At 44.2% G+C, this 21,748-nt stretch overlaps 1 protein-coding gene across 2 annotated transcripts in view; it reads right to left on the bottom strand.

Annotated features, from left to right (window-relative positions):
- Positions 1-9: 9 nt before the first annotated feature.
- LOC115202106 (double C2-like domain-containing protein beta) overlaps positions 10-21,748 on the bottom strand; it is a 45,457-nt gene continuing 23,718 nt past the window's right edge. Inside the window, exons 6-11 of one of the 2 annotated variants that reach the window (XM_029765994.1) lie at positions 18,447-18,573; positions 18,275-18,331; positions 17,741-17,865; positions 9,466-9,547; positions 7,023-7,119; positions 10-4,604 (exon numbers count right to left, since the gene is read on the bottom strand). In XM_029765994.1, the coding sequence (XP_029621854.1) occupies positions 4,465-4,604; positions 7,023-7,119; positions 9,466-9,547; positions 17,741-17,865; positions 18,275-18,331; positions 18,447-18,573 (628 nt within the window). In that variant the 3' untranslated portion in view covers positions 10-4,464. The remainder of the gene's footprint in view (positions 4,605-7,022; positions 7,120-9,465; positions 9,548-17,740; positions 17,866-18,274; positions 18,332-18,446; positions 18,574-21,748) is intronic. The other variant, XM_029765995.1, reaches the window with a different exon arrangement.

Below are 21,748 nucleotides of genomic sequence, written 5' to 3'. Positions count from 1 at the left end.
AACAACGTACACAGTAAGTCACCGAAACGGGTTCAGTTTATTTAAAAACAAAAGTAGTTTCACAAACTCACCACAAGATGGCAATCACACCGTATGTCCCACATAGAGATAGCCATTACGTCAGTGAGGACACAGGGATGCTGTAACAATAGTCCTCCCCCTCCACCCTGTCTCCCCATTCCCTGACGATAAAGGTTTAAAAGCAACTGCGGACCGAGTAAAGCATAAAATTGAGCAACTTACCCTGAATTATCCCTTTTTTTTTTACAAACAATAAATTACAAACCAACGAGTACACATCAGCGATGATAGCTCTAACAGATTTGATTGATGATACCATGTCAATGATATCAACCATAAAGAAATTGACATTGATCAACGTTAGTTATAATGTTAGTTACATATGCATATATATGACAATCATTACACATGCAATTCTTTATTAGAATGGTTATGATGCATATGGTTTGTTTTTGTCACACGATGAACAAAGTCGAGTTCGCTTGACCGACAACAAGTAAAAAGGCAGAGATAGAGAGAATCTGAGTGAAAATAAACCATCAGATCACCTAGGCAAGATAATAAATATCTCCAAGTCCAAGCCTGGCTTCACATGATAAGGAATATCCCGGAGAGGGAAGTACATACATACTAAGTAACTTGTGGAATAGACACCGGCTGGAATGCGGTTTTAACCAATCAGCATTCAGGATTAGACCCACCCGTTGTATACATACTCAGTATTACATACAAAAAAAACCCATGAATGCATCTTTGACAACATATCACGTAGTGACATCGGAGATGTTTATCATTTGATTATCAATTTCACTGTTGTTGCTGCGCGTGGAGAGGCTTTCTGTGTCGTCGTTGGTGTGCATAGAGAAGAACAGATTCCGCCCTCTCCACTCTACCACCATCTTTGTCAAGGTCCCTCAACGTGTGTTCTTGGTGACCACAAAAACACCAGACGAGCTGAACTTCTCACTCGTTGTCTCAGAGTTCAGTCCCTAGCTTTGACAATCCATGAGCCGGGTCACATTTGACCTCTTGCCGTGTTGAATCGTCTTTGTTTTTTTGCTATCCGTCAAGATGCCTTCATTCACACCTTTGTCCAAGTACAGAATTACAAACACGGAGATCCCAGACAACGATTAGAAAGTAAGAAAAAGTCCAGGAAACTGTTGACTGACTGAGATGTCTAATTCACACTACAGGGCTGACCCAAACCATACTGTGCTGGCCTGGATATTTTATTTTCACATTGTCCTTTTTTCATTCAAGCAACTACAGTAGATGAGTTACCAGGCCAGTGCAGTACAGCTTGGCTTGACTTGGCTGTGTTTGGCTCAGTAATGTGAACAGGGTAATAGTGTGCTTTAGTGGACCAACGTTGGAACTATAAGGTATCCAAACTGTAGCCAGGGGCCACAGGATTGGGCCTCTGTCCTTAGGGTGGTTAACCCCTCGAGGTCTGTCTCTGGTGAAGGAACCCATGGTGAGAGGTCACTGTCTACTTTATGCCAGTGTTTTATTTGTTGCAAGGGAGGGTGGGGAGAGTGGGGTGTCCATGAGTGTGTTGAGATTCAATGCATGAACACGTACACACACATGTACACAACGCGCACACACTTGCAAGCATGCACACACACACACACACAAACGTTGTGTCGGTATCCTTTGATCCTGCATGTACATTAGTCCATGATTGTCCACACAGTCCAGTGGTCAAGCCTCTGGGAGGAATTGTTGCCATGCTGAGTATAATTCATCACAGCCAATCTCTCTTTCTTCTGGGGAAATCCATCAGAGGGTGGGGGGGGGGGGGTCTATGTTGTCCATCCCCGGGGTCTCTGTGGTCCTACCAACCCATGGTAGTGTTTTAAGCTCCATGGGTAGTCCTCTCTCATAAAAACAGCCTGGGTAGTCTCTCTCGCATAGTTCCCTAAACTCCTAGACCTAGACACTCCTAGACCTAGACACTCCTAGACCTAGACACTCCTAGACCTAGACACTCCTAGACCTAGACACTCCTAGACCTAGACACGTTTTGAATTCCTCCTCTTAGACATTGATCAAATGTCAAATGAACCTATTCCTTTGGCTACAGATGGAGTTTTTGCTATATTTTTCACACTAATAGTTTTTTTTCTTATTTTTTCTCCAAGATGGAACATTTGAATGTCTACAAGAGACTCACCGAAATTGAAAAAATCCAGTCATTTATAAATAAAATCTTAGTGTAAGGGCGCAGAGAACTAGGAGGAAACTTTCTAAGTCCTCGAGAGCTACTGGGATGTGCATGCTTTTGTTCCAGCCCAACATGAACACACCCGATGACACTTATTGTTGTCCAGACTGCATTAGGCTGGAGCTGGAGCAAAAGCCTGCACACCCAATAGTTGGTATTTGATAACCTCTGATAACCCCTCTTTAGAGTAGGGGGCTATAGTTTGTTTGAGACTGCCGCAGAAATCTCTCTGTGCTCTCTAGCTTTCAATTCACTAAAATTCAAAGGTCAAGGGGCACAGAGCAGGGGTCAGAGAAAAATTCAGACTGAGGGTTATCTTGTGTGACTGTCACCAAGGAAAAGTGACTCACTGGACTGCCAGCCATACTGTTGCACATGTGATAGGACATCAGTTTGTTAGACCATGGGGACATCCAGGGAACATAGGAGTGAGTCTCGTACTGTAGGAGTGAGTCTCGTCTCTTTTGTTCTGTCTTTCTTCACAGCTCCATGCTTCAGGGTTCATAGATGGAGACAATAGGAGAAGGACGTGACACACTTACAGTCAAACCCACACGCGCGCAAAGACACTAAAACACACACAGACATTTGTATGCAAAATGTATGCACACACAAAAACTCCCTCACACACAAAGACACATACACACAGGAGGATATGACATCGGACAAGACATCGGACAAGTACACAAAGACAGTACAGTCAGATGGATCCTTTTGTGCTTTAACACTATGGTGTGGCAGTTTTCATCAGAGCGACAACCACCATAATAAAAAATCTATAGCAGGTGACTTATCCAACTTGTCCTCATCACTTGTGTACTTTCGAAGTAAATCAGGGATGCAGAGGAAGGTAAACACATGCTAATGCTGTTAACGCACCTTGGTGAAAACTGTTTTCACACCTATTACGCTAAATTAGCACTAGCACTGTTAGCGCTGTTAGCACTATTAGGGCTGTTGGTACTGTTAGCACTGTTAGCGCTGTTAGCACTGTTAGCATTGCTAGCGCTGTTAGTACTGTTAGCACTGTTAGTACTGTTAGCACTGTTAGTACTGTTAGCACTGTTAGTGCTGTTAGCGCTGTTAGTGCTGTTGGCACAGTTAATGCTAGAACTGAGTCATGGGTAACTGCATACGTGGAGTGTGTCTGAAAGTGGACGTGAAGTGGTTGGATCAACACAAGAACACAAAAGAAGTGGTTGGATCAACACAAGTGGGTTTATGGAAAGCGAATCAGCTAATTAGGCAGATTTGTTGGCGCTAAAGAACGTTTTGCGTGGCTGATTGGGCCGCACGAGGAGTGTAAAGCCAGTGAGAATGACTAGTGCACCGTTACCGTTGTATCGAGGTGTCTGCAAACCTGAGGGTGCTTCCCACTGGGCAGCTGTATCAGCTGTGTCGCCAGCAGTAGCTAACGTGGCCATGTTTTTCCCTCTCATTATTTTATTTCAAGTAGGATAGCAACCTACACAATACATAACAAATATTGAGAACTATCTAGGTGTCACATTGATACGGTCTACTCAATAGGGAGGGCATGAACGGCAACAACAGCGGGACAACAGTGTCCTTCGCTTCCCCTCGCTAAGCACTTTTGTCCCGCAACGGTGTGGGAAGTAGTTACCTAGTTACAAGTTACTGTCGATCCACCCACTTTATTCGCCACGGCCACTTTCAGAGACACACCAAGTATGCAGTTGCCCATACTTCCTGGAACAGTTAAAGCAGTTAGCATTAGCGCTGCTAGATGCCAGTCATCTCTTACCCACCTTTTTCAACTACATCCCTAGTAGAAACAACCTGGCGATTACAACGCTCATAACGAGACCTTGTTGGGCAATGGGCCAAAAGGTGCTTACAGACTGTTCCAGTATTGTAGTTACAGTGCAAGTAAGGTTCTACGCTATTCATGTACATTTGAATGACTGAAATGCAAGTGACTTCACAATATTGAGGGATAAGGTCAAATTTGTCAGCACTTTCACATTAAACATTTCAATGAGGGACATTTTCACAAATGTATTTACTTAGAAAAAAAGCTGAATTGGGAAAATTACCCACTATTGTTATTTGTATCATTATTGTATCATCATTATCCGTATCATTATTGCATGTTTTATCACTATTATTACTTTATTACTTTATCATTTCTTTCTTTCTTCACCGTTCATTGATTATCATTTAATAATTGCGATAAAGTGTGTGTGTGTCAGTCACTGCGGGGGGACCTCCGGAGGGGCTCCTTGCTGCGTGAGAGTGTGCCAGTACTCGACTTTCTTGCCGATGTGTTTGAGACACTCGAACCAATGTTTCAGCCTCACTCCCTTAGCATTTATGCCCAGTTCAACTCCACCTGTGAGAGAGGGAGGTAGAAGGTGGAAGGGAGAGAGAGAGAGAGAGAGAGAGAGAGACACGCAGACCCGCAGAGAAACACACAGGGAGACACACAAGGAGAGAGAGAACAGAAATAAAAAGGGGAGAGATTAAGAAAGGGGGGGGGGGGAATTGATAAATAGCGATAAATTGACAGATAGGGAGAGAGAGAGGTGAGGAGAGAAAGAGAGTCATCCCTGGGAGGGTCATCAGACAGATAGTGGTTTTCCTGGCTGTGATTGCATAGTTGATGGAGTGTGACGTTTTAAACACAGTATTTTGCAGACGCCGGCTTTCACAACACCTCAAACACTCTCAGTAGCTCATCTGTGGCCCCACTAAGCCTCGGCATTAAACTCAGATACAGTGAGAGGGGTGAGGGAGGGTAATACTGTTCCCTTACTTAACTCACACTCCCTAAGAACCAGACAGACACATATCAAGACACAGACACACGCAGTCCTCACAAGTAAAAAAAAATACAAACACACACACACATCTCACTGGGCACAGACGTCAATTCAACGTCTTTTCCACGTTGGTTCAACGTAATTTCATTGAAATGATGTGGAAACAACATTGATTCAACCAGTGGTTTGCCTAGTGGGATGTGTGTAATTGTACGTGCGCAAACACACCTCGCCCCCTCGTAGCGCCCAAGTTTCAGAGAGCAAGTGTGTTTGCATACTCTTCTCACATACCTTCCTAATGACCCCTTCTCATTCTTGCCACCCCCAAACACAGACACACACACACACAGTGGTACACACACACACGACCAGTTTGCTGAGTTTTTCTAGGCCACTCACGTACCCCCAATTCCCTCTCTCCTTTCCCTTCCCTTTCCTGACACCCCCCCCCCCACACACACACATGCACAGATTGCGATACCGTGTTCCCTGAGCCCGGAGGGGTGTGGGTGACAAACGGCGGGCGACAGTGTGACGCGGCGTGGGACGAGAGAAAGAAGGGTGAGAGAGAAACACCGAGGGATGGGATGAGACGGATGAGGGAGGACCTGGCGGGGGGCCATCCCACTCCCTCTCTCTTTTATTCCTCCCCTTCTCCTCCTTCCTCGACACCTCTGTCTTTGTGCAAAATGAGAGGTCCAGTCCGCACATCAATTGCTCCCACAAATCAGGGGGGGGGGGGGGGACACTGCTACTCTCGCGCCGTCTATCCTCCCATCTCTCTTCCTTCCATAATTACTCCATTTCTTTCTTTCATTTTTCTGTCCCTTCTCCTTGTCTTCTTCCATCATTCTTCCTGACCTTTACAGAGAGTATTTGACACCGCATTTGTTTTTCCCTCTGCTCTATCCGTCTTATCCCTTTTTTCCCCTCTCGGTCACTCCCCCCTTTCTCTTTCCCCCCTTCCTCCTGTCTCTCCCAGGATCACAGGCATTTCCCGCAGTGCTAACAGATTTAGGCCGTTGTGTATGTTGGCCATTACACCATAATGATAACAGTCTTAGCCGGACCAGTGTGTTAGAGCGATGGCCTTTTCCCCCTACTCTTCTGGCGTGGGTAATAACACAAACATTATGGCCCCAGCTTGAGAGGGGAAGAGAAATAGAGTGAGAGAGAAAAAAGCATGAGAGAGAGATGACATGAGGGGGTGAGAGAGAGAGGGCATGAGGGAGAGATTGAGTGTGTGTGTGTGTGCGTGTGAAAGAGAGAGCAGGCCTGGGATAAAGTGTGAGTTGAGAGAGAGAGAGAGAGAGAGAGAGAGAGAGAGAGCGAGAGAGAGATAGAGCACTAGGGAGACAGTCGGAAAGAGAGAGAGACTCAGCCTGTTACAGGGAGCCTTCAGACGGGAGTAAAACACTTTGATCTCAAGGCCTTCCAGCTCCCTGGGAGGCAATCCATTCTCCCCCAGCTGCCTCCCCACTGATTCTCCCTCACTCCCTCGCTCCCCCGCTCCGAAGCGCCTGCCTCCTGTGATATACAGTACGCCGGGCCCTGTCAGAGCCGTTTAGTGCCTCACAAAGCAGTGTGAATCCGACGTGTCACCCCGTCGAGGGTTTGAGGATTCCTTTCTGTCGCTCTCATTTTCATTTCCCAATGCTCTTGCTTCTCCACATACAGTTCTTTCCCTCTTTTCTGCTCGTTTTCATTTCATCCCCCTCTTCAGTTCTTCCTTTCTTTCACTACTTCTTCTCCTCCTTTCACTCCCTTCCCCCTCTTTTACCTATGACGTCATTGCTCCCTCCCTCTCTTTTACCTATGACGTCATTGCTCCCTCCCTCTCTTTTACCTATGACGTCATTGCTCATCACACTGTGGCACGCATTGCTCTCCTCCTCGCACGCCCAAATTCTATAACAATTATTTTCTTTAGCTATATTTCTAGCTCTCCACCTCCTCTCCTCCTTTCACTCACTCCCCCTTTCTCTTACCTATGAAGTCGTTGCTCATCCCCAGATCGTAGTCCCATACGGAGATCTCCAGGGTTTTCTTCGCCAGCTGGTCGTGTGGAACTTCATACACAAACTCCTGTAAGGAATAGAGGTAGAGGGGAAGGTATTCATGTATTCACACTTAGCCTAAAGTTATTCAGATTATGTTTAACATTGAATGTGAAATATGCATTGACTTAAATTCAAATTGATGGTAGGGTAGGTATTATTCCTCTACGGGATCGGTGTCCCCTCCCACGGGATGGTTGAGCTAACGTAGGCTAATGTGATTAGCATGAGGTTGTAAGTAACAAAAAAATGTCCCAGGTCATAGACATATCTGATATGGGCAGAGAGCTTAAATTCTTGTTAATCTAACTGCACTGTCCAATTTACAGTAGCTATTACAGTGAAAGAATACCCTGCAATTGTTTGAGGAGAGTGCACAGTTATGAACTTGAAAATGTATTAATAAACCAATTAGGCACACAGTCTTTTGAACAGAAATGCAATGGTTCATTGAATCGGTCTTAAACTTTGCACATACACTGCTGCCATCCTGTGGCCAAAATCTAAATTGTGCCTGGGCTGGAATAGTGCATTATGGTCTTTCTCTTGCACCCTCGACAACTTCCATGTCGTCCCTAGGAGGGGTGTGTCACTTGAGTGGGTCGAGTCACTGACGTGATCTTCTTGTCCGGGTTGGCGCCCCCCCTTGGGTTCGTGCTGTGGGGGAGATCTTCGTGGGCTATACTCAGCCTTGTCTCAGGATAGTAGGTTGGTGGTTGAAGATGTCCGTCTAGTGGTGTGGGGGCTGTGCTTTGGCAAAGTGGGCTGAGTTATATCCTGCCTGTTTGGCCCTGTCCGAGGGTATCGTCGGAAGGGGCCACAGTGTCTCCCGACCCCTCCTATCTCAGCCTCCAGTATTTATGCTGCAATAGTTTGTGTCGAGGGGCTAGGGTCAGTCTCTTATATCTGGAGTATTTCTCCTGTCTTATCCGGTGTCCTGTGTGACTTTAAGTATACTCTCTCTAATTCTCTCTCTCTCTTTCTCTCTCTCTCTTGGAGGACCTGAGCCCTAGGAACATGTCTCAGGACTACCTGGCCTGATGACTCCTTGCTGTCCCCAGTCCACCTGGTTGTGCTGCTGATCCAGTTTCAACTGTTCTGCCTGCGTCTATGGAACCCTGACCTGTTCACCAGACGTGCTACCTTGTCCCAGACCTGCTGTTTTCAACTCTCTAGAGACAGCAGGTGCGGTAGAGATACTCTGAATGATCGGCTATGAAAAGCCAACTGACATTTACTCCTGAGGTGCTGACCTGTTGCCCCCTCAACAACCACTGTGATTATTATTATTTGACCCTGCTGGTCATCTATGAACATTTGAACATCTTGGCCATGTTCTGTTATAATCTCCACCCGGCACAGCCAGAAGAGGACTAGCCACACCCCTCATAGCCTGGTTCCTCTCTAGGTTTCTTCCTAGGTTGCGGCCTTTCTAGGGAGTTTTTCCTAGCCACCATGCTTCTACACCTGCATTGCTTGCTGTTTGGGGTTTTAGGTTGGGTTTCTGTACAGCACTTTGTGACATCAGCTGATGTAAGAAGGGCTTTATAAATACATTTGATTGATTGATTGTATTATCTTTCACAAGATCTAATGTGTTATATTCTCCTACATTAATTACACATTTCCACAAACTTCAAAGTGTTTCCTTTCAAATGGTATCAAGAATATGTATATCCTTGCTTCAGGTCCTGAGCTACCGGCAGTTAGATTTGGGAATGTCATTTTAGGCGGAAATTGAAAATAAGGGTTTGATCCTTAGCAGTATTGAAGGAGATGGAAAATGTATTCAAATTATGGCACATACTGTATACAGTATTGGAATTAAATTATGGCATTAAATGCATGGGACAATATTCTTTCACAAATGCATGAGAAAGGGTAGGCTATAGATATCCGTCACATCCAAGGGCATACAATTCAACTTCAACAAACAGCGTTAATATGATATATTATGTATTTTGCACATCTGGTTGCCGAATGTGAGTCAGAGAAATGGGTTGCCAGATACAGATGTTGGATCTTAATTTTATCACCCTTTTGTTGCTGAGGATTTTCCTGCGCAGCAGGAAATGCAAACTTGTAATGTATTTGAGTTTAATGTTTTAAAAAAAGCTTCTAAAAACTTGATTTCCACTTTTAAATTTCGGAATTTATTTGCCATTACGAGCAATGTATCAACCCACACAAAAATGTTCATTAATTATAATCCACATAATAACTAAAATGTCTTGTTGCTGCAGGATTATTTTCCTGCTGTAGCAAACTGCTCAAATTAAGATCCTACATCTGTATGTGTTTATTGGAAAAATGACAGATATTGGTTTATGTATTAGGGAGAGTGTATTGTGGTGCTCGGAGCGGGTGGAAGGACCTCATTAAACTCGGGATTGAGAGTTTTCTTCTTCACTGTGGTTTTGTACTTGGACTTTTTCCCCATATCAGGCTGCAGCACACTGAGAGAGAGGGGGAGAAAAGAGCGAGGGAGATAGAGAGTGAAAGAGAATGAGGCATAGGTAGAGAGAGTTAGAGGGCAAGGGAGACCACAGATGAGAAAGAGAGCAAGCGAAAGCGAGATCGAGAGGGAGAGGAAGAGAGAGATATGAAGGGAGAGCAGGAGAATGAGAAAAAGAGGGAATCTTAATTAGACAGTTGACAGCATGACCACTGAAAATGCCGCATTTCCCCTATTTTTCTGATTCAGGTCTTTTATACAGGTCTTTTATTACTTCTGAAACATCAAAGCCAATTATATGGCATTTTGTCTTCCGCCACGGCGTGACATTAAACCCCACTGGAACGAGGGAGGAAAATAGAACAGAGAGAGACAGAGGGTTAGCAAAATTCTCAAAGCGTGAAAGAAAAAAGAGGGGAAAAAAATGTTAATTTCGTTTTTTTGGGGGAGAGGGCGAGAGAAAATCGGTGATGAGAGAGTCAGGGACTCAAAAGCTCAAGCCAAGAGCGGGACAGACGGCTTCCCAGAAGGCCATTGGTTTTTATTGGAGGAGTCATCAGCATAAATTCAGGTGGAGAAGTCAAGATGTTCGAGCGGGGGAGAGATATCTCACTCCCCCAACGCCCCCACCTTCAGCCCAACGTCATTAACACGTACTCGCTGACAAGCTAATAGATGTGCCGCTAGGGTTGGGGTTTGTACACAACAACAAGACAGGAGAGAGGGAGAGAGGGATGAGAGAGAGAACGAAAGATCCAATATGAGAGAGTTCTCAACCAACCCAGTGAAAGAAAGAAACAAACTTGGTCTGTTTGAGAAGTGGGAGAGAGGGATGTTTAGAGAAAGGAATAGATAGAAATATGGAAGAGGACTGGCCACCCCTTGGAGCCCGGTTCCTCTCTAGGTTGCTTCTTAGGTTCCTGCCTTTTCTGGTGAGTTTTTCCCAGCCACTGTGCTTCTACATCTGCATTGCTTGCTCTTTAGGGGTTTTAGGCTGGGTATAAGCACTTTGTGATAACTGCTGATGTAAAAAGGGATTTATAAAACAAATTTGAATTTGATTGATTGAGATAGAGAAAGAGAGTCCTCAACCAAAAAAGGAGAAAAATGAAGACAGAGAGAGGGATGGAGGGAGAGAGACAAGAGTGAAATAATGAGAAAAACTGCCAATTTCACACAGAGAAAGAAGACAGAGAAAAAAGGAGTGACAGAGATAGACAGAGAGAGAGTGAATGAGAGCAAACCAGAGTGAAAGAGTAAAAAAAAAAAAGCCAATTTCACACAGAGACAGAGGATAGAGAAACAGAGTGACAGTTGGACAGCGGGGAGAGGGGAGAGCGAGGAGAGAGAGGAGCAAAACTAACTGCCCAGTTCAGAGGCTCACACATCAACTCGACACAGACTAAGATGACAGTTTGCTTACTCGGCACCAGAGGAACAGGGTTTGCATCCCAAAGAGCACCCTAACCCCTAGTTAGTGTACTTCCTTTGAAAAGAACCCTACAGGCCATGGTCGAAAGTAGTGCACTATATAGGGAATGGACTGCCATTCGGGATAGAGTAAAACGGACATCCTTGTTTCAACTATATCATGTCTCTTTATGGCGTCTGGTTTGAAGCAATTATCATCTGCCTTAACAGAGAGAAGAAAATAGAGGAACGGCAAGTAGGCAACACACCAGCACTACTGGAGAGGCTTATATCGGTCTTTAAAATGTTGATGGAACGTTGCTCTGATATTTCAGTTGATCTGTATCCGAGAAGAGAGGAAAACAGAGGAAAGGCAGGCAACCCACCAAGAGCAACTGACCTAGAGGTCAATAGTGGTCTGCAAGACTGTAACGTCTGCTTCCAACACACACTCTCAAACACGTAGATCCCCTGAACGCAGCTCACTCTCCAGATCCCAATCACCTGAATTCTGATCACCTGATCATTATCGCACACTATTTAGTTCAGTTCTTTGCACCCCATCATTGTGAGGTACTGTTTGTTTTGTGACACACTTCTATTTGGAGTGCTGGTTTTTGCCTATTCTCTGCCTGGACTTCAGAGTTCCTGTTATCAACCTATTGCCTGATCTCCCAGACAACGTTACTAGCCTTTCTCCTGCCTGTACTGTTGCCTTTTTGGACCCCCTGTGTATGACCTTCTGCCTGGCCCTGGACCCAGCTACCTGCCTCCTCCTGTGGTCCTTTACAATAAACACCTGCTGTGCCCTGAGCTTGAAACCAGCTCTCTGTCTCCCATCGTGTTCATTACAAAGTGATGGAATAGCCTCTTGGTCGTTCTAAACAGGGCCGAAGGGGTTGTGTGGGTGATTGGGATTTTGAAATATGCTTAAGTGAATTGTAAAGTCCAGTAGTAGGCGGCTCAAACCATACGAGCCAATCATATCTCGGAAAGGATGGGAAAAGGCCCCCTGGACATTTGTAATGAGAAGTTCATCAGCATAGAATTAAGTACAACATAATGTATCTCTATGGTTATTATAAGAGTGAGGAATCTCCTAGTCCAAGATCATCCATCAAATCTTGGATGAGCTACTGGGTGTGCAGGCTTTTGTTCCGGCCCAGCATTTATTTTTTTCAAACAGTCAATGATGATCATACTCTTGTTTAAATAACCTGTGTGGTTGCTACTATTGACATTACTGACATGCTTGATTGACATGAGTGGGACCCTCCCCTGCGAGGGTATGTAGGTGCCTTCCACATTCTTCCTACTTAAGGCACTGACAAAGGCGATTCATGCCGAAAGGTGGTTGTTTCTCCCACCAATAAATCATTCAGATTTACCCAGCAACAGAGTGCTCCTTTTTCTTCATTCTCCCGGATAGTCAACAGCTGAAGTATCCTGGGGTAAGGAATGTGTTTTGGAGTCAACGTTGATTGTTTGAAACTGACATCCTTGTTTCACACAGCTCTGCCCCGTCTTTTTTTGGCTCTGGTTGAAAGCCCCGGGACATTTGTAATGAGAAGGTTATTAAGAGTCTGACTCAGGAACTCTGGGAACCCATTTGTCTTGCTCTTGGCTCCAGCTTTTGACTTGCTCATCGATGATTAGCATATATATATTTTTTGTCTCCCTCCCCTCTAAAAACGGCTCGGAAATAATGTCATGCATTGACCATTTTGATCACGCTCTGTCTCTTGTTGTTCTCTTTCCTCATGTTAGAGGTGTTAGTGCTGGGTTGGAGCAAAAGCTTGCACACCCAATAGCTTTCCAGGACCAGAGTTGGAGACCCCCAGCCATAAGTTATGCTGTGTCCCAAATGGCACCCTGTTCTCTGTAAAGTTTACCCTATGGGCCCTGGTCAAAAGTAGTTCACTAAACAGGGAATGGAGTGCCATTTGGGATGCGGACAATGTGTAAGTTCATGTGAGCCCAAAACTGAACCCTACTTAATCTCTTAACACGTTTTCTGCTGGGGTATGTGAAACTGCAGACAGCACACAAATCAACTTCCAGCTTAGTGTACTGTAGGCTATATCTATACGTGTTGATATCACATGCACACCTGCACGCGCACAGACAAAGATGCACTCACACACATGCACGTGTGCATACACACACTAAGTCCCTGACCAGCAGCCAACTACTGCTGTGCAGGTGTGTACGAAGCAATGCATTCTGGGATGCCAGGGGCATAGCGGATCTTAGCTGCTATAAAAGTAGGTTCAACGACACACACACACTGAGACAGAGTGAGAGAGAGATGGTGGCATCCACACGCACTGCAGTTACTCTCCTACAGACAGTGAGAATAAGTCTGACAGGTAAGAATCACACAGGCCGCATCCCAAATAGCACTCTATTCCCTAAAGCACTACTTTTCCCCGAGCCATATGGGCCCTGGTGAAAAGTAGTGCACTAAATTGGGAATAGGGCGTAATTTGGGCGTCCCATAGGGCTCTGGGCAAATGTAGTGCACTGTTTAGGGAATAGGATGCCAATTGGGCTGCACACCTTGGCTGTGTTTCAGAGCATCAATTCTGCTCAGTCGCTGATCACTGACTCACTGAGCAGACTGACTGATCTACAAATCACCCTTGCCTCCTAAATAACTACTCTATCTGTAATTTGTAGATCAGTCAGTAGATCTAGAATGATACTCTCAAATACAGCCAAGGAGTCAGGGTCACAGTTTGCAAGCAAGTGCAGGGGCAGCACTTATAACTGTAGAAGTTACAGACCGCCATGAGGGGAAAATGATGACTCACCAGTCTTATGACGATGAAACGTCAATGCTTTTAACCGAAATAAACATATTTTATCACTTGAAGAGCAAGAGCTGTGCCTTTTTCCACTCATGTAAACCTTACATTTCAGCTGCACCACCACTCAGTTTTGAGCACTGTCTTTCCCTTACAGATTTACAGTGTATGTCTTTAAACCACCATCACAAACAGTACAGGCAAATAGTTACTCTCTTTGAGGAACAACAAAAGATCACAGACAGGATTAACAGGACTCCTCGCTCTGAGGCAATACCCCAGCAGCCGCAGTTGCAACACTCCGCTGCTTCTGATTCTTCCGACTAGCTTGACTGAACACACTTCAAACAAACACGCAGAACAACTCCCCACTGTACGAGAAGAGAGACGGTGTCTCGAACACAGCTCAGACATAATAGGCTACTAACTAAAAAAGCAGGTGGTGAATTTCAAAGAGATTGGAGACTGTGAAAGAAGAGACAGTGTCTCGAACGCAGCTCAGACATAGGCTACTATATAACAGGCAGTGTATGGCAAAGAAAATTCAAAAGGGAGCTGTACAAGAAGAGAGAGCGAGAGGGTCGAACGCAGCTCAGATACAGACCTCGCTCCTGAAAAGACAGAAAAGACAGAAAAGATGAGGAACTAAGAGAAAAGCGACTTGAACGCAACTCAGACAGAAGCCTACTTAATCACATGGAGTGGATGTCGTAGACAAATAATTGGATTTGTGACTGTAAAATAAGAAAGTGCCTTGAACATAACTCAGATGCTGAACTGCACATCAAAGACAGCAAAATATGAGAAACTCTCAAATAAGAGAGTGCCTAAAGTAAGATTTGTGACTGTAAAATAAGAGAGCTCCTTGAACGCAGCTCTGACATACTAAAACAACAGATACTGCATGTCACAGATTAAAAAAAAAGAGATTAAAATAAGAGAAAAACAGAGACAATCTCTTGACTCCAGGACTCTATCGCGCCGTACATCAAAATAGAGGCAGATAAGACACCCAGCTCTGGCTCTAAAGAACAGGAACAAATCAATGAACAGCAAAAAGTGGAGAAAAACGAGGAAAGGGAGAAAAAAAAGAAGAAAAACAGCTATTTCTGCTTACTGCTTCTCTGCTTCGTATCTTTGTGTGATTATAGCCTTCGATTCACAGCTCAATGATCTCAATGGCGAAGTTGGAGGAGTAGAACGAGTTTCAGGGAGCCATGAATGAGAATGAGAGTGTATGTAGTTAGTGATAGACCTCTTTTTTTTTTTGCCCCGTTGACTAACCTCTTCTCTCCATCTTTTGGTCTTTAGATTGAGTTCCTACTTCCTACCTATTTTCCTACATTTCAATAGGAATGGGGGAGGAGTGTCGAGGAGGGAGTCATCAATGAGAACGAGGATATACGTCGTCATTTATAAACCCATTTTCCTCTCGACTAACATCTTCTCTCCATCCTTAAGCCCACTGACTTCCGAGATACTGTACAGCCACAGGTATTGTGTATGATTCGATATGATACCAGAAGCTCAATCTCTCATATGGGTTGGTGATGCATTAAACATATCTATATCACTCCAATGCATGCGCGTCTCTCTCTCTCTCTACCTCTCTACCTCTCAATGCTTGGCTTTGAAAAGCCAACTGACATTTACTCCTGAGGTACTGACCTGTTGCACCCTCTACTGTGATTATTATTTGACCCTGAACATCTTGAAGAACAATTTGGCCTTAATGGCCATGTACTGTTATAATCTCCACCCGGCACAGCCAGAAGAGGACTGGCCACCCCTCAGAGCCTGGTTCCTCTCCAGGTTTCTTCCTAGGTTCCTGCCTTTCTATGTAGTTTTTCCTAGCCACCGTGCTTCTATATCTGCATTGCTTTCTGTTTGGGGTTTTAGGCTGGGTTTCTGTATAGCACTTTGTGACATTGGCTGATGTAAAAAGAGCTTTATAAATACATTTGATTGATTATACATTTCTTATTATTTGTACCGTTGTCCGATCTCGTCTTTGATTTACACACTTGGATGTATAGTCTTTCCATTCAAGTCCCACCCTTCCTCACCACAGTTTACAAACAAGTGAACTCAGAGCCCTATACTATGAATCAGAGGGGTATACTACGGAGCAAGCTAGATCTACTCAGCTAACTGAAGCTAGCTAGCTGCTAGCAGATTTGTAACTGCACGTGGATAGTCGAACGCCAAACTCTTCATTGAGACAACGCCAAAACATCAATCCTTGGGCGAGTCAGTGCCACATTTACATTTGTGCCAAAATCTAAATGAAAGAAAAGTTATCTTGCAAATTCAGCAGGCTATGGTGTGAAGTAGGCTTTTAGAAGTGCTGTCTTTATTTTATTACTTATCGTGAATGACGTCTTTGCTGTGTTTTGTTGTTTTCCCCTGCTCCTATCAATAAAATATTTGTATTAAGTCCTACAAAGGTTTTTACTATGGGTGAAGATTTAAATGCATTCTGTCGTTATTAAATGTGTAACATGATAGGTATTTTAACGTTACTCTTTTTTTAACATTTAAAATCTTTCCTCAAACGAAGGGGAAGATGGCGCAACCTTTGCGAGCGGGAGGGAATCTGATTTCATTGGTTCTCAACTCGCAGCAAAGACACTTTGTAAAAATCTAAAGTAGATATACCACTCTGTTTCAATCGAAAGTTACAGATGATGCTTTTAGAGCATCATCTCATCAAAATCAACACTACAAGCAAATAGCAAAAAGGACATTTTTTTATTTTTATGAAACCATGTAGGAGTAGAAACTGAATCTAATGACTGTTGGGGATTTTCATATTCAGGTGTGAAGTGTATGAATAATGATTAGCCGTTTACGCCGAGAATACGTCCCAAATGGCATCCTATTTCCCTAGTGCACTACCTTTTTGACCATGGCCCATAGGAAATATGGTGCCATTTGGGACTCTGGCTCAGCCGGAATGCTCTGTCAAGACATGATGCCGACAGTATATGTACAGTACAGGTTGCCATATGAATAACAATGAACCCGCTAGCTTACATAATGCCACCGCAGTGATTCCCAAAGTGATCCTAGGAAACCTTTCACGACTGCACCTTTTAGTTGCAGCCCAGAACTAGCACATCCAGCACCCCCGATTCAACCAATCAAAGGCTTTAACGAGTAGCTGATTAGTTGAATCAGGTGTGCTATCTTGCAAAACTGGAAGAGAAAATATGCAGTCGAGGGGGTATTGTAGGACCAGATTGGGAAACATTGACTAGCGACAGTGTAGACTCCAGAGAGTAATGGCCGTTGATTATTGATTTTTGTTGCATGTATTAATTTATGCCAGTCAGTCTCCCTGTCAATTTGTACGGAGCATAAATAAAGTTTTAATGTGTCATGACTCATACACTAAGGTTGTGGTAGAGTCTGTCAATGTGACATACTGTATAAAATATATATAGACTGTATACAACATTCTATTGGTTGCAAGAATTTTGTATCATCATTTAAATTGAAAAACTCTGCGTTTTGAATCTGCCGCTGTTTTTTGGAAACGGTAAAACAAAAATCTCTCCCCAACTATGTTGCAATCTATGTGGCACAGCTGTACATTTTTGGTCCTTGAATGAAACTGGCATACTTTTTTATTCATCGCAATTTCCTTTAACCAATTTTGGTCTTTAATGCAGGGCCGACAGACAAGTTCTTTACTTTCTCCCCCTTCCACTTGTCTCTTCCACTTTTGCGGTAAAGCTAGAGAGCCTTTGTTGCTGCCCTATATGTTCCAGCCGGCACAACAGGGATGACTGCTGACTGGCATCTAGCAACAGGACACCACAAGACCTACTAAATGTATAACAACAAGTAATGTGAAACGACAAGGGACAGCAACGACAACCTCTCCTCCATCCGTTCCTCCATTCGTTCCATCCATCATCACATCATCATTCCGTCCTTTGTGTGTGTATGTGTGTGTGTGTCTCAAGACTTACATCTTGACGAAGGGGTCAGAGTACCCATTGGAGTCCATGGCGGCGAGGTGGGCACAGCGTACGATGCCAACCAGTAAACAGCTCTTTTCTGGGCTGTAGCAGAGCGACACCAGGATACGACCACGCTGGGGGAGGGGGGAAACAATTAGCCGTGACACCACTACAACTTTAAAATCAACTTTATTCATAGTGCCCTTAATGCATGTCAATTAAATGTCAGATTTAATTCACGTATGTCAAATTAAAACCAACACATGTAAAACTGGCAATTAAAAACATATAATCATTTTAATTTGTAGTAAGTTATAAAATGAATGAAAATAATAAGATTAATTCAATTGCATGTTGGGAAATCAGTCACAGGACTGTCAATAACCCTGGGATTAGTACTACTGCTATCATCGTGGCACCACTGTTATTACTACTCCTACAGTACTAGTAGTAGCACAACTACTGTTACTACTCCTGCTACGGCCACTACTATCTCTATATGACAATCTCTACTATTTATGACACTGATGGTCATCTTCGTACCTCTTCCTCAGCCACAGGTGTTCCTTGCTCCACGGTTTCTTTGTTCATGTCTTTGTTCTGAGTGGGAGAAGGGAGGTTGATTTCAATACACAGCTTGTAAATCATTAGAGCCCATTGACGAACTGACGCATACACGCGCACACGCACACAAACACACACATCCACTACATACCTGTGTGATTCTCTCCAGACCCATTTTGAATCTTTTGCTCTCGCCCTTGCTCAGTTTCTTCAAGGCGACCCGGACCTCTCCGATAAACTCGTTACGACCGAGCCTGTCCATGTCGCACACACACAGCCTACACGCACGCGCACAGGCACACACACAGATACACACAGACAGGCATGCCACACACATACACACGCAGAAAGTGAGAAAGATACATGTCCTCTCAAGAGCTAGCAGTGAGGAGTACGCTCATTTTGATCAGTGTCTATCGGTAAACTCTGGGCCGCGCCAAGCTGCAAATAGAAGCCTCACTGATCTACAGGTAACTGCCAAAATAATGGAAACACTTGAGTAAATGAGGGATACAAAGTATATTAAAAGCAGGTGCTTCCACACGGGTGTGGTTCCTGAGTTAATTAAGCAATTAAACATCCCAGCATGCTTAGGCTACCATGGCTATGCCTCCATAGGATGACAATAGCCCATCCACAGGGCAGGACTGGTCATTGAATGGTTTGATGAGCATGAAAATGATATAAACCATATGCCATGATCATGTGACCAGATCTCAACCCAACATTTTCCCCCACCATAAAAAAAGGACAATTAAATAATGGTGTTGCATCCCGGGTTAGGCCGCCATTGTAAATAAGAATTTGTTCTTAACTGACTTGCCTAGTTAAATAAAGGTTCTATAATAATAATAATAGAAATAGAGTTCCAGACATTCCAGAATCTATGGCAAGGTGCATTGAAGCTGTTCTGGCTCGTGGAGCCCCAACGCCCTATTAAGACACCATATGTTGGTGTTTCCTTCATTTTGTCAGTTAACTGTAGCTATACTCTGTCCTGTACATGTCTGTCTGTCTGTCTGTCTGTCTGTCTGTCTGCCTGCCTGCCTGCCTGCCTGCCTGCCTGCCTGCCTGCCTGTCTGTCTGTCTGTCTGTCTGTCTGTCTGAAAGTCTGTCTGTCCTCATTGACAGCAGACAGACAGGCAGACGTGTGTTGCACAATAGCTCTGCTCGGAACCTCAGTGTGAAGAGAGTAGTAGAGTAAGCCTACATTTGGCAAATCTTGTGTTGAAGAAATATGAAAAACAAAATTGAGAGTACATTTGTGCCTCTATAGTGCACTTGAGACGTTTCAAGAACTGAGAATGGCCTAAGGTTTGGCTCATGTCTCTATGACAACTGCGGTATGCTAGTCGTGTTTCCTCTCTCTCACACACACACACACACACACACACACACACACACACACACACACACACACACACACACACACACACACACACACACACACACACACACACACCCTGTTCTCTGCATCTTTATCAGTGTGAGACATACCGCAGGGTTGCAGTAACATGCATTTGACCAATTCTTATATAACGGATCAGTAACCATTTTATGTGTCATTCTATATTAAATGATGGTGGGATGTTTGTTGGACCACATAACCCCCTTTTGCTCTCAGAACAACCTTATTTCGTCGGGGCATGGACTCTACAAGGTGTTGAAAGCGTTCCACAGGGATGCTGGTCCATGTTGACTCCAATGCTTCCCACAGTTGTGTCAAGTTGGCTGGATGTCCTTTGGGTGGTGGACCATTCTTGATACACACAGGAAACGGTTGAGTGTGAAAAACCCAGCAGCGTTGCAGTTATTGACACAAACCGGTGCGTCTGGCACCTACTACCATACCCCGTTCAACAGCACTTAAATATTCAGTCTTGCCCATTCACCCTCTGAATGACACACACACATAATCCATGTCTCAATTGTCTCCAGGCTTAAAAATCCTTCTTGAACCTGTCTCCTCCCCTTCATCTACACTGATTTGAGGTGGATTTAACAAGTAACATCAATATGGGATCATAGCTTTCACCTGGATTCACCTGGTCAGTCTACGGCATGGAAATAGCAATGTTTTGTATACTCAGTGTAGAGAGATACAGTAGGACCTCAGTGATAGGAACATGTTGGATGGAGGTCTGAACTGAAACGTCTGTAACTGTTGAATCCACTGTGCATCAAACCGTTTTAGAAAAGATTTATTGCGTAGTTACAAGTGTTCTCTAATAATTTAGCCAGATATTGCTACACTACAATTCCCTGTTCACATCCACTGCCAAGGCTACGCTACAATTCCCTATTCACATCCACTGCCTATGCTATGCTAATTCCAAATTCCCAGTTATTACTCTCTCCCCTCAATTTTTTCTGTCTTTAAAAGTTTGCTCTGCATCCACTCCCCCACTGTCTATCTATTTCTATATAACTCTCTCTCTTTCTTGGAACCCCAATTCTCTCTTCTATCCTCTCCTCCCTTTCCTTTCCCCTGTCTGTCCTCATCTATACCCTTCTTTCTTGGCATCCCTCTCTCTCTTCCCTCTTTCTTGGCATCCCCCTCTTTTCCACATTTCACCCTCTCTTTCTTGGCACCCCTCCCTCTCTATCTTCCGTTCTGTCCCCCCTTTCCCGACTCTCCCTAGCTTCTGTGCTGGCCTGTGTCTGGAAGCTGTATCCTTGGCTGGTGGTCAGGTGGGTTCCCCGGGCATTCAGGGTCTTTCCTGAATCCTTATCTACAAAGAGATGGAGTGTGTGTGTGTGTCTGTGTGTCTGTGGGGCGCTACATGGCTTCTCTGCCCTGTGTCTGCCCTTGACTGCATGCCAGAGGATATCTGTCCAGCGCACACCGTAGGCCGGATGCATTAGAAGAAGGGGTGAGAAGTGTGAGTCAATAAGTGATCAACCACTTTGTTATGGCAAACCTAAATAAGTTCAGGAGTATAAATTTGCTTCACAAATCACATAATACATTTAATGGACTCTGTGTGCAATAATAGTGTTTGACATGATTTTTGAATGACTACTTCCTTTCTGTACTCCACACATACAATTATCTGTAAGGTCCCTCAGTCAAGCAGTGCATTTCAAACACAGATTCAACCACAAAGACCAGGGAGGTTTTCCAATGCTTCGCAAAGAAGGGCACCTATTGGTAGATGGGTCATTTTTTTTAAAGCAGATGCTGAATATCCCTTTGAGCATGGTGAAGTTATTAACTACACTTTGGATGGTGTATCAATACACCCAGTCACTGCAAAGATACAGGCGTCCTTCCTAACTCAGTTGCCGGAAAGGAAGGAAACGGCTCAAGGATTTCAACATGAGACCAATGGTGACTTTAAAACAGTTACAGAGTTTAATGGCTGTGACAGGAGAAAACTGAGGATAGATCAACAACATTGTAGTTAATCCACAATACTAACCTAAATGACAGAGTGAAAAGAAGGAAGCCTG

This window comes from Salmo trutta, chromosome 11, assembly GCF_901001165.1.
Source record: "Salmo trutta chromosome 11, fSalTru1.1, whole genome shotgun sequence".
NCBI lineage: Eukaryota > Metazoa > Chordata > Actinopteri > Salmoniformes > Salmonidae > Salmo > Salmo trutta.
This window is presented reverse-complemented; position numbering and strand designations above follow the sequence as displayed.